The sequence below is a fragment of the Prionailurus viverrinus genome, unplaced genomic scaffold, assembly GCF_022837055.1.
Source record: "Prionailurus viverrinus isolate Anna unplaced genomic scaffold, UM_Priviv_1.0 scaffold_53, whole genome shotgun sequence".
NCBI classification, from domain to species: domain Eukaryota; kingdom Metazoa; phylum Chordata; class Mammalia; order Carnivora; family Felidae; genus Prionailurus; species Prionailurus viverrinus.
In genome coordinates this window covers 2035160-2047935 of record NW_025927616.1, presented here as the reverse complement: position 1 = coordinate 2047935, position 12776 = coordinate 2035160, and the positions used below count along the sequence as shown (strand labels likewise).

Here is a 12776-nt window from a genome sequence, read left to right as displayed (position 1 = left end):
TGGACAGACCGTAAGGCCAAGTCACATGGGGACTCGTGAGCCAACGAGTTTAGGTGGTAGTCAGTGTACAATGGAAACCATTTGATATTTAAAAAAAGTTGTGTGTGGGGGGGCACCTGGGGGGCTCAGGTCATGATCTCACAACTCATGAGTTCGAGCCCCACACCTGGCTCTGTGCTGACAGCTCGGAGCCTGGAGCTGCTTCGGAGTCTGTGTCTCCCTCTATGTCTGTTCCTCCCCTGCTCTTACTCTCTCTCTCTCTCAAAATTTAAAAAATTTAAGTTTATTTATTTTGAGAGAGAGAGCACAAGGGGAGGGGGGGAGGAACGGGGCAGGGGAGAGAATCCCAAGCAGGCTCTACACTGTCAGTGCAGAGCCTGACGTGGGGCTTGAACCCACAAACCGTGAGATCATGACCTGAGCCGAAATCAAGAGTCGGATGCTCAGCCGACAGAGCCCTCCAGGCGCCCTGACCATTCGGTATTTTTTTAAGTTGGGGACGTCCTGAAATGATTGGCTTTAGCAGCATTTCTCCGGAGGCTGTGTGAAGGGCCAGGGGTGGGGGTGCAGATATAAGGTGTTGCCGTGGTCTGGGTGGAAGGTGGCAGCTTGGAGTAGGGGGCAGGAGTGTCACTGCAAAGTCTCAGATGCCTTTTTGGAGTAAGCGTCAGTGGGATTTATGGAGGTGAGGGAGAGGGAGGAATTTAGGGGACTGCTGGAGACGGAACAGGTGGCAAAAAAAGGCAGAGGGTTTTCCTGTGATTTCTATCATCTGTCCCCCTCCTTCCCAGTTTTGTCCTTTTTCCTGACTTGTTCCCACTGTCAGAGACTTTCCCTAACGTCTGTCACTCCCAGCAAAAATAACACTCAGAGCGTGGCAGTGGGAGGGCGAGGCCCTGGACGGAGTCAACTGGAGACCAAATCCTGTCTGGGTGAACTGTGACCTCGGACAAGCTTCTTCAGGTAGGACATCGGTAGAGAAGGGTGACCCCGTCCCGGCTGTTGAGTTGCAGGCATTTATGCTTTTACATCCTCAGCATCTAGCAGATCCTTGATGGGGTCAAGCCTGCAAATTGGAATTTATTTCCTCTCGGATTTTAGATTGTACAGATCGGAGGGGAAACTTGGGGACTTTCGGGCACCTGCTCACCCAAGTCTATCAGCCAGGTGACATTCGCTCCACTTGCTTAAGAGACGGTCTCCAAATTCCTGCCCCAAAGTTCTCCCAGTTCAAGTATTCCCCTGATTTTCCAAGACCTACTGAACCTAAAATTATTTGTATCTTACGCTGTAATGTCGGGTTTTTCTTCTGTAAGACTTTAGGAATATTTTCTGGAAGCGTAAGAGGTGCTAACTGGCTGTTTTGGCAAGTTACTTTGGTCTTCCAAAGTGGGTCAGCTTGTTGAAGATGTGGAAGACTGAGCTTAACCAGGCGTAAGGAGTTGAGCCGCAGCCCCCCCACGTCACTTTGGGGGCAAATCCGATTGGGCACTTTTCCCGGGTGGCGTTGTCAGGTAAGGATTCCAAAGCGTAGCGGGGGAGAGGATTACCAGCCTGTTACTGAACATGAACCCAGGGACCAAGGGGCCGGCAGGTCAGTCACACCCGCGAGTCCGGTAACGGCCCCGAACTAAAACTGTGCGAGTCGTACACACCGGTAACGAAAAATAATCCTCCCGAAGTTATCGCCTCCTTTGTAAGTAGGAATGAATTCCCCGCCTCCTCGGAATAGAACACATCAGATGTTGACAGACCGTGGAATATCGGGACGAGCCCATCACAGCGTGCGCGGAGCGCCAGCCTCATCTATGCGGTCCCGGGCGGCTTCTAACCGCCCCGTTTTATAACCTGCGACTTACTGTATGTTCGTGTCCGGACCGCAGCAGTTAAGGACTCCTCACTCAACAAGATGGGTTAACGGGTACCGTGACCGCTTCATGCGAAAGGCAGAAACAGGCTTTTTAGTTGGCAAAGCTAAAGCTTTGTAAAGCACAGTTTAGTACAAATCCTAAGGGACTCGGCTCAAAGCGCGGCCTCTCCTACCCCATCAGAGACGCCCGCTCTCCCGTCCGTTTCCATGAACAGGCGGCGAGGGCCTATTGTGCGCGCCTGCCAAAAGCGGACTGGGGAAGCTCATTAAAAATTGGCTCTTAGGGGGCGGCCGGGCCGGCTCAGTCGGTGACGCATGTGACTTCGGACCTCAGGGTTCAAGCCCCACGTGGAGCAGAGAGTTTACTTAAGAACAAACACAAAACTATGACCCCATGTCAACAAACTGGAAGCAGGCTCTGAAATGTGTGTCTCCCTCTCTCTCTGCCCCTCCCCCGCTTATGCTCTGTCTCTGTCAAACATAAATCAACATAAAAAATAAAATGAAAATGAAGTCAAGAAAGAGCCCGTGAACGAGCGGCGCAGCAGCCCAACGTTCTCTCGGACTGTTCTCGGCCCGTCGATGACCTAGTTCCGCCGGACTCGAGAGCAGTTCCACGCGCTGCGGCGTTGGAACCAGCGCGTCCACCAGGGCCGCGTTCCCGGCCGCAGAACGCGCGCTCCCCTCCCCGAGGGAAAGCGCGCCGGGAAGCAAATCTTGGGGCCTGACCGGTCACCTCGGGGTGGACGCGCCTCCAGGGCCCTCGCTGCGGAGCCACACTTACCGTTACACGTGCCGAGCAAAGTTCAACGGCGCAGGTCTGTCAATCGACAGGCCTCAGGAAGGTTTCCCTGTTTCCATGTGCTTCGGCCGGGTGGGTGGGGACTCGCCCGTTTGGAGCACCACGTATCCAAAGGGTCAAGATCTGGTTTTCACGAACAGATTTACTCTCTGCAAATTTTAAACCAGGAGGAAAACCAACAGCTCCAGCTTCCTTTCCACACAAAACGTATCCTTTCTCCGTCTCTCAACGGTCTCGTCTCAGACGGGAGGTGACAAACCGCTTGGCACTAAAATGACTCTTAACGGTTCAAGTGACTGAACTACACGGGCAGGGGTGAGAATAAAGACCAAAAGCAGGTACAGTTTAATGTATTTTAATAGCAAACTTACAGGAACAGCACAGAAGACAGACAACATTAAAAACATGTACTTGCATGTAGGACAACTCAGTTAGAAAAGTATAGTGAATGGATGGAATCTACCGTATGATAAAAATGCTACAAACACCATTTAGTTGCCGTCAATAAGAAATTTACTCGTTTTAAAAAAATCCAAATGCTGGCATTGTCCAGAAAAATTTAACAGGTTTATTTATAATTGTTATAAAGTTGAACTGCTGAAACGTGTTCACTGAAACATTTTGACTTGCATTAATGCTTTATGTCCCCGCATTTATATTAAAAATTCACACACGAATGAAAATGGAAAAACTGCCAATACCTGATTTCTGTCCCCGATTTTTCCATTTGCAATCATATACTTCGGTACCTTTTGACCCCATGGAAAAAAAATATCTAACGTTCAGAACTACCAATAACAGGAAGAAGAGAAATTTTTTTTTTTTTTTTTTAAAGAATGAAACGTTTTCCATCAGAGTGGATTCTTAAGCACGCTCTCCACGTATGCGGCGCGCTAGCTGGATGTCTTTTGGCATAATTGTTACACGTTTGGCATGGATAGCACACAGGTTGGTGTCTTCGAAGAGGCCCACCAGGTAGGCCTCGCTTGCCTCCTGCAAAGGAGCAAAGAAAAAGGCATCAATGGCGTTATTAGCACCCGTCACGGGGAAGTCTGTACCGGTTCAGATGATGAGGTTTTCGGACCTCTGAAAAGCCGCTCCAGAAGACGCTGACCTGTTCACCAAACGGGTACGTTTTAAAACCTGGGGGACAGGCTGAAAGGCAGTTTAGGAAAAGCGGAAGGCTCGAGCTTGGAAATCTTCAGCAAATTACACAAGAGTCAAACGATTTCATTACTAAGCTTCGATTTTTCTCCTGTTAACGCGCGATCTCTTATCCACCGAAATGTCTTCGGTGAATCCCATTGAATCCAGGAACTCCAGCTTAGACTCTAATCCTGTCTCCTCGCCAGCGTCCTCCTCATCCCGAATCCCGCTCGCCCCGGAGTATCTGCCTGAACCTTTGCTTGCCAATAATCCAACACAGCGGACAACTGGCTTCCATCACATGGTCCCCATCAACCTTTTCTTTTCCACCTCTGTTCTATCACATGGGGCCCACGGGTCCCAGAGCACAACACGCCGGCGTTGTTTACATTCTTGGACCTGTTTGGCCTAGATGTGCCCCCTCCAAGCGCACCTTCCTCTGTGCTCCCCAACCTGCAGTGACCTTTTCCCCTCTCGTATTAATATGGATCCCTCCAGTTTTTCTCATTACACTCGAGGAGTCTTTGAAGGCACGCCCCTCTCTCTATCACCACTCAGAAACCGCCAGCTGTGGGAACTGTTCACGGACACTTGGCAAGTCAGGTTAGTAGACCGTACAGCTGTCTGAAAAGCTAAAGAGTCCTTTAGCCGAAGTCACATTTGCTTCCTCATTCCGAGAGGCAGAAACCGTTTTACCAGTCCAGTCACCCGCCCAGCTGTTTTAGTGGCTCAGGAGCATTAGACGGGGCTGTCTGGCCTTGTCGCCTTCTCTGTAGAAAAGTTACTTCTCTGATCAAGATACTTAGAAAAACCAAGATGCCTGTAGTTGCTGTTGTTGTCCTAATAAAAAAAATATTTTCCATTTTGGAACCCTTAGGTAACAATAAAGCGAAAAATGCTGCTACCCGACACTTGGGCAATTTCAGCCACTTATGCCACGTAACACAAAATATGTAGACAGAACAGGCAGATTCGCTTGCGATTTTGCAACAGAACTACGGAGACTTGCTTTCCCAAGCATCAACGCAGCAACAATTAATTCAACTGGTTCACATTATCATCTTATGAAAAAGTACGCCCTTCACATTTATAGATCTTCAACTTTTTTGCCTTATGTCTCTCGTCTATGAAAATTTGTTTCATCTAAATTTTACAACCCCTATAATGTTCTTCTTCTGCGTTTTTAATGTTTATTTAGTTTTGAGAGAGAGAGAGAGAGAGAGAGAGAGAGAGAGAGAGAAAGAAAGAATCCCAAGGAATCTCTATACTAATGGATGTGGGGCTCGAACTCAGGAACCGCGGGATCATGACCTGAGCTAAAATCAAGAGTCAGACGCTTAGCTGATTGGGCCCCCCAGGAGCCTCCTGCTGCATTTAAGAGTCAGGTTTTATCTACCCACTAAGGCCTAGCTCAGACTTTCCGAGCAGGAGGAAGCAAGCACTTCCACTCCCAGCGGCACAAAGCCTTGAACTCCTTCCTCCAGACTCCCTGCTGCTTCTCTGGCCTCGTACAGCAGAGCCAGAGCCACCCTCTTACGTACGTAACTTTATAATAGAGTCTTGTTTTCTACTCACAACGCCTTGCCTTGGAGTAGATGTTCAACAAATGTTTGCTTTTTAAATCTAACCCCAAGTAAGTTTACATCTTTTCCATGCAAACATTCCAAAGGATGTAATGAAGGCAAAAGCCCTTAACAGCCGGGGATTCATTCTTACAATATTCTAAGGAACAGGTGAGAGGTGTGGAGACCAAGGCATAGTAGGGCTCCGATGGGCTCACCACACACATCAGATAGGACTGACGTTCCTCAGGCAAGACACCAGTTTGATTTTGTTTCGCCCGGCCTCACACCCATGCAGAATGCTTCTGCAAAACGTAGCACTGTGAGCTGCAAGATGGACAAGCCAACAGGTCCCGTGGTTCTGAGACCATTTAAGAGCAGAATGATCCATGGGCTCCCTGGTACTGCTCCGAATGGCACGTGGCCATTCTCACTTCTGTCTTGGAGCCCGGCTACTGGTTTTATAGGGTTATGTCTGGTCGGCTCTGGGAGAGTATTCTATACCCACGGGGGATTTGACCATGACCCATATATTTCTAATTCTATTACACAGATCCTAAAACCTTCTCAACGGGAAGGCTCTAATGGGAATGAAAGACTGCCACATAAATTTATAGCCCAACAAACCAATTTTGAGATAATGGCAAAAGAAAAAATACCTTACAACTAGAAGGAAATGTTAATTTACAACGCGTTGACTATATTCAATGTCTGATTCTCCCACCATTTCGAAACACCAATGTCTACATTTTTAACACGAGGATACCTCAAGTCCAAACTCTCAGACATTAAAGACAAAGTTTAGATTTTAAGTCCGTCCGTTCCTGAGTATCGCATGGCAAACCCAGACTAATTTCTTTACCCCTCACCCCCCCGCACCACCTCCCCGTCTCATTTAGTTCTATTAGGAAACTTGTCAACTGTGTGATTCTAAACCAAAAATAAAAAGACTTTTTGAATTTTATTTCAACTGCTCTCTTCTGTTATTTCCACCAGCAAATTCTCCATCCCTGTCTTTAAGAGAAATGAAGTACGTGGATACAGAAAGCAAACACGTGCACAAAAAAACTGGTAACAAAGATTACTCTTTCCAAACAAGAGCCATCTAACTGCTGGAGTACAGGCAGCAGAAGGAAACATTGTGCTCAAAACCAATACAGGAACACTTGCTAACCTAAACCACACGCCTTCGTGCCAGTGACCATGAAGTTTACATGTGAACTGGAAAGACAACAGTGTTTTGCCCAGATTGCTTAGTAATCTCCATTTACAAGGCTCTACCACGGACCGACCGTTTAACACGAACACGTTGGGACTTCCCAGTATAATGGGTTCTTTAAGCACAGTCCTGGCTAACTGGGACTAGGAACCAAAACTAGCAGCTTTGTATCAAATGCCTGACAATCTTGGAAAATACAGCGGGCAAAATGTGACTTGCAACTGTACTGATAGATGAAAAGAGACCTTACGGTAAACAACGATTAAAACAGAAAAAAGAGTTTTAAGTACCAGCGCTAGAAGATTTTAGTAGTTTGAAATTTCAGTAATTTCAATTCATTGAGAATTTAATGGATGCCTACTCCTGGAATCCACCAATCAAACCCAGTTCAGACTAACCATAGAAACAGCTCAACCAATCGCACTTCAGCATAGAACCCACCTATCAAATCTCCCTCACATGTAAAGCCAAAGCTTGCCACGGCAACAGCAGCCTCACAATCCTCCAATGGAGTGTATGTGGACTGTGGTCCCCGCACCCCCAGAGATTCTGATTCACGTCTGTGGTGCCTAGAAATCCGCACTTTTAGTCACTTCCAAACCCCTGCTCTCATGGAGGCAGTAGTCTGAGATACACCGATCTAAAACATGCCAAACACAATATAAAACAGGTTACACGTTAGTGATTGGTATTAATTATATTCTCACCCCTAATCAAGTATGTTACCCGCGGACATTTCAAGTTTTAATGCTGGCACAAGACACAGATATTATGGATATGTAACCACCTCTAAGACCGTACTTCTCAGAGTTCTGACACCTGGTGTGGAGATTAAATTCAATGTGCTTCCCATTTAATCGGAGATCATAATCCTCTTTGGCCAACTCCAAGTCCTGACATCCCTGCCCCTTAACACGTACGGTGTGATCTCGAAGCACACCCTTTCTCCCTACGGCCAAGCCCATGCCAGCTAGCTGGGTGCTTCCTTCAGCTCAGTGCACAGCCTCCCCACCGACACCGCGCTCCCCTCTCGCGTGGCCTCTGCACATCCAGAAAGACACCAACTCTCCATGCCTTTTCCAGCGATCACTGCTTAAAGCTGAGGACCAACACAGACCTTAGTCCCACATCTTTGTAATGTCCCGCAGCACCCATGACCGAACAAGAGGGTTCTTTTTTCCTCGAGACACCGTTCTCAACGCAATGTCTAAAAAACTGAAAGACGGTATACCGGAACGAAAGGTATACCGTTCGGAGCCAGATGGGTTCAAATGAGGACTGTCACCCAAATGGGTTCAAGTCGCATTTTCGGTGTGTATGACCTTGAGCAACCTAACCTTTCTGACATCTCAACGGTGAAGCAAAGGTATGGCCCACCTTACGGGCTGTGCTGATCAAAGCACGTGGAAAGATTTAGAAGTGTTCTTGGTACACAGCAGGACGGCCGACTCTCAGAGCCGTCCCCACCCGCCACTTTACCTGCAAAGCACCGATAGCCGCGCTCTGGAAGCGCAGGTCTGTTTTGAAGTCCTGAGCAATTTCTCGCACCAGACGCTGGAAAGGAAGTTTGCGGATCAGAAGTTCAGTGGACTTCTGGTAACGTCTAATTTCGCGGAGTGCCACGGTACCAGGCCTTAACACAAAACAAAACAACATTAAACAAATGGTTATCGGACATACACAAAAACATACGAGGATAAGCGGTTGGCTTTAACAAACCCAGTCATTTTCCAAAAAATAAACCACCCGTTTTCTGTTTTTTAGCTTGGGTATAAAATTTCCCTCATCGGTTTACGATCTGAATATTCAAGGCTGTCGAGAGTAACAGAACAATTCCTGGAAATCAAAAAGCGTAACACGAAAGGAGATTCTGGGCAGGGCATTTATCCGAGTCCCATTCACTTTCTTTGTCTCAACACAGGGGCGTCAATAGCGTATCATTACTTGGGAGGGCGTGAGGCCACTAATAAAAAGTCAACATTCAGACTCTTGTCCATTTGGTATCACCAGCTTTGCTTCTTCTAAAAGACACACCAACACCACTCAATGGGCTTCATTTAAAAACACACTCAGGTATATTCAAGGCCCATTTCCCAGAACACGTTTACTGTGACTACGGCTCATCCGTCAGGAATGATCAAGTCTGGATACTCCTGATGGCGCGGTGTGCCTTCCACAGGGCAGAGTGTTCGTGCCTTTTTTTTTTTTTTTTTACACTAAGTGTCAACAAAAACGTACCTCAAGTCTGACTTATTTCTTCCACTCTATGAGCTTTTATTTTAGAGTAACTATAAAATCATTTGCAGAGGCTAAGTACAGACAGCTTCTGCCCTCTAACGGCAGATGCCCTTAACAACACCGCTGAGGACAGCTCAACACCAGACTGCTAACGAGGAAATACACCAATTTAAGTAAATGAAGGAGAACTTTACTCAAACAACACACCCCACCTTGAGTATTATCAAAATAGAATTGGTATCAAAATGTATTATTTTGCCAAAAACGAGTGTCCATCCTCACACATGTACTTAAAAAGCACTTTATTACTTTAAAAACACACGTTACTAACATAACAACTAAATAAAACGAGAACCTATCTCATTAACATCATCGGTGATTCAGTAGGTCTCCTTTGGGCTCTGGGTAGCTTCAAAATAAAACATTCCGACAAAACCCAACACTGTGTTTTGGGACACACACGCGCACACGTTTTTAAAGTATTAGCAAATATTCAAAAGGGGAAAAACATCGGTTTCCCTAGATCAAAAAGTCTGCTGGTTATACATCTTTTCATTATATTTTACAATTGCTGCTTCCGTAGACGGACTCTATCCCACTATTTCCTCTTAAAAAAAAAAAAAAAATACCTGTAACGATGAGGTTTCTTCACCCCTCCAGTAGAGGGCGCACTCTTGCGAGCGGCTTTTGTAGCCAGTTGCTTCCTCGGTGCTTTACCCCCGGTCGATTTGCGGGCAGTCTGCTTTGTACGAGCCATGGTACTGAGACCTCCTCACTTACCTACCAGCATCAAAAACAAAAATCATACACAAGACCCCCCCCAGACGTTCAAGTTTTCCTGCCACTGCCGGCCCCCGCCCCCGCCAGGCTGGAAATTAGGCCCAGCACAAAACAAAACAAAACAAAACAAAAAAAACCCAACAATGTCCGTCATGTTATATAATTCGCCAGGGTGCAGATCACGCCTGCCACCCAGACAGGACTTCTCGAAACAAACTGTGGGACTCGGAAATTGGGACCTCTAACGCCGACCATCCCTCAAAAGACCGACGGCAAAACAAAAAAGACCCCCCTAACGGCCTCGGCCTCCCTCTCTTTAATTAAAGTAGAAATCAGAAACGTCTGCAAACATCCGACCCGCAAACAAGTCCAAAGAACGAAGCCACAAAACACAGAAAGGTCGAGTCAAATCTCGGCAAAAAGCCTCCGGTCCGCCCCCCCCCCCCCGGCCCCGCGCCCCCCACCGCCGGGCGCCCGGCCGCGGACGGACCCGGGCGAAGCTCTGAAAACACGCCTGGGGTCGCGTTTCCACAGCGTGTTGACAACACGGCGCCCGGGGACGCGGGAGGGGACAGCGGCGCCCGGCGGCCGGCTCTCCACAAAGCCCGGTCCCGCGGCGGGCCGTCGTGGGCTCCGCCGCAGCCGAGCGCCCCGCAGCCGGGCTGTGATCGCCGCCCGCGCCGGCCCGCGGAAACTTTTGGGCCCGGCCCCCCGCGCCCCCGCCGCGGCCCCCAGCGCCCCGACCCACACGCCAACAATCGGCGCCCGGAGCCCCTTCCTCCCGGGGGCACGACGCACCCAAGCCGCTCCGAAACGCCCCGATCCCCCGCCACGTGCCGCCCTCCAAAATGCAAAAGTTTTTTTTTTTGCATTTCCAATGCATCAAGTTTCCGCTTCTCCAAAAAAGGAGAAAAAAAAAAAATGTCCCTCTCTGAAAAAATTCTCCTCCGTTCTCGAAACGGGGAACAGAGAGAGACGGGGGAGAAAACATGGTCGGTGACCAGAGAAGAGAGACAAGATGGTGAAGCTCAGCAACAACTGTGGGGAGGCAGCAAAAAGCGAGTTAGCCCGGGGTGCGAAGCGGCGGCGATTTCCCCCCTTTTCCCGCCCGAAAACCGGGGCCCGGGGCCCGGGGGCGGCAGGGAAGGGGCCCGCGCGGGTCGTGGTGAGGGTCTGGGGTCCCGGGAAGGGGCGGCGGGCGGGATTTGGCCGAAGAAAGGGGAGCCGGGGGCGCGGGGAGGAGGGAGAGCGGCTCGGCGCCGCGGCGGCTGCTGCTGTGGGGCTGAGGCGGCGAGAGACGGGGGAGAGCCGCCGCCGCCGCCGCCGCCTCGGGGACGCGGAAACTCGCTCCTCACCTCCATTTCTGGGCCAAAAAGTTTGCGGGCCGGGCCCGGGGGGCCGGGGGGGGGGGGCCGTGCCCGCGGCGCCGGGGCCCGGGCGGCGGCGGGCGGCGAGCGGGGCCCGGTCCCGGGGAGGCGGGCGGCCGGGGAAACTTACCCCCCTTCTCCTTCGGCTGGAGCTCGGCGAGCTAGAGGCGGCGCTGGCGTTAGCGAGCGACGGCGGCGCGGCGGCGGCTGCGAACACAATTGAAAGATGGCTGACACCGAGGCTGGCCCCCAACACACGCCGCCCCGCCCCCGCGCCGCGCGCCAGCCAATCACACACAATGGAGGGAAGGCTCGGCCCCGCCCCCGGCCCCCGCCAGCGCCCCGCCCCCGCCCCTCCCCCCGCGCGTTCGTTCGCTGGCGCGCGCTCGCCCCTCCCCCGCGCGCCGCCCGCTCCCTCCCCGCGGCCGCCTCGCGCCGAGTGTGTACAAACACAAAAGACGTGCCGGAGGGCCGCCGGCTCCCGCCGCGACGGCCGCCCGGCCGCCCGCCGGCCCGCCGGCCCGCGCGCCCCCGGCCCCACGCCCGCGCTCGGCTCCCCCCCCCCCCCAACCGCCCGCCGCCCGCCGCCCCCTCCTCCCCCCCCCCACCCCGCTGGCGCCCACGTCATCCCGCGCCCGGAGCCCGGGGTCGGGGCGCCCAGGGGCGGTGGGGGAGGGGCGGCGGGCGCGGCCGGTGAACGCCCGGGCCTGCGGGCGGCGTGGGGGCGGGGCGGCGGGGGGGAGACGGCCCGGGGGGGGGGGGGGGCTACGCGGCCGCGGGGGCCCCGGGGCGGACGGCCCGCCCGCGCGCAACTTTCCCCGCAGGTGGCGGCGCCGGGCCGCCCGACGCAAGATGGCTGTGCTCGGCGAGCGCGACAACAATGCGCGGCCGCGCGGCCCGCCTGTCGGTCCCCGCACCTCCCCGCCGGCCGCCCGGGGCCCCCCGCGGCCGCGGCCCGGTTGCCCGGGGACCGCCGGCCGGGGCGGCCCGCACAGCTGGCGCGCGGCGCAGAGCGGCGGCCGGGAGGGAGGGGCGGTCCGGGGACGGTCGCCTTCACCCGCCTTCCAGCCCTCGGTAGCCCGGGAAGCCGACCCGCCGCGGCCCGGGACGCCCGGACCGTCCCCGGGACGGCCCCGCCAGCGCGGCACGGTGGTGCGCGGGCGCTTCCCCCGGGGCTCCTGCGGGCATCCCCGGGGGATAGCGCGGGAGCTACGCCGCCCGGGCGAAGGGCGAAGTGCCAGTCGCGATCCCCAGATTTTGTAAAGCACCTTAGTCGTAAACATTACCCTGAAACGGGCGCGCGGAAATCAGAGAGCAGGGAGGGAATGGGTTTGTCCAAGGTCACTTAAGTAAGGGACAGACCTGGGAGCAGCAGAAAAACTCCAGGCCTCCTGTCTCATTATTATTTAATGGATGTTAAGTGTCCGTGGTTGCTGTGCAGAGCACATGCGATCTGGAAGCCTCTCCTAAAAGCACACATGCAAAAAACAAAACAAAACAAAAAACAGCCCAGGCAGAGCTGCTAGCGGAGAGTTCCTGTCACTGGGGCCGAGCAGAGTTTTGTTTTGCTTGTTCTGTTTTGTTTTCAGGGAAGCGAAATATTTGCTGTTGAATCGATCCAGGAAAGCCGGGCCCCATCAATTAAATTCGTTATCTCCTCGAGAAATGTTAAATGACGTGGGTAACGTTCCCTTCACGGGCTCCATTTTTCCAGAGCGTCTATTTTTTTGGCTGTAAAAAATATTCCTAAGGAAGGGAGAGACTTTTACATGAAATCGTTCGGGTCTTGGAT

At 52.2% G+C, this 12776-nt stretch overlaps 1 protein-coding gene across 1 annotated transcript; it reads right to left on the bottom strand.

Moving 5' to 3' along the window:
• Positions 1 to 3011: 3011 nt before the first annotated feature.
• Positions 3012 to 11257, bottom strand: LOC125159609 (histone H3.3A). Its single transcript, XM_047848114.1, has 4 exons — positions 11115 to 11257; positions 9467 to 9617; positions 8079 to 8232; positions 3012 to 3665 (listed from the first exon to the last, which is right to left on the bottom strand). The coding sequence occupies exons 2-4, from the start codon at positions 9592 to 9594 to the stop codon at positions 3537 to 3539; spliced, it is 411 nt and encodes a 136-aa protein (XP_047704070.1). The 5' UTR covers positions 9595 to 9617; positions 11115 to 11257; the 3' UTR covers positions 3012 to 3536.
• Positions 11258 to 12776: the final 1519 nt, after the last annotated feature.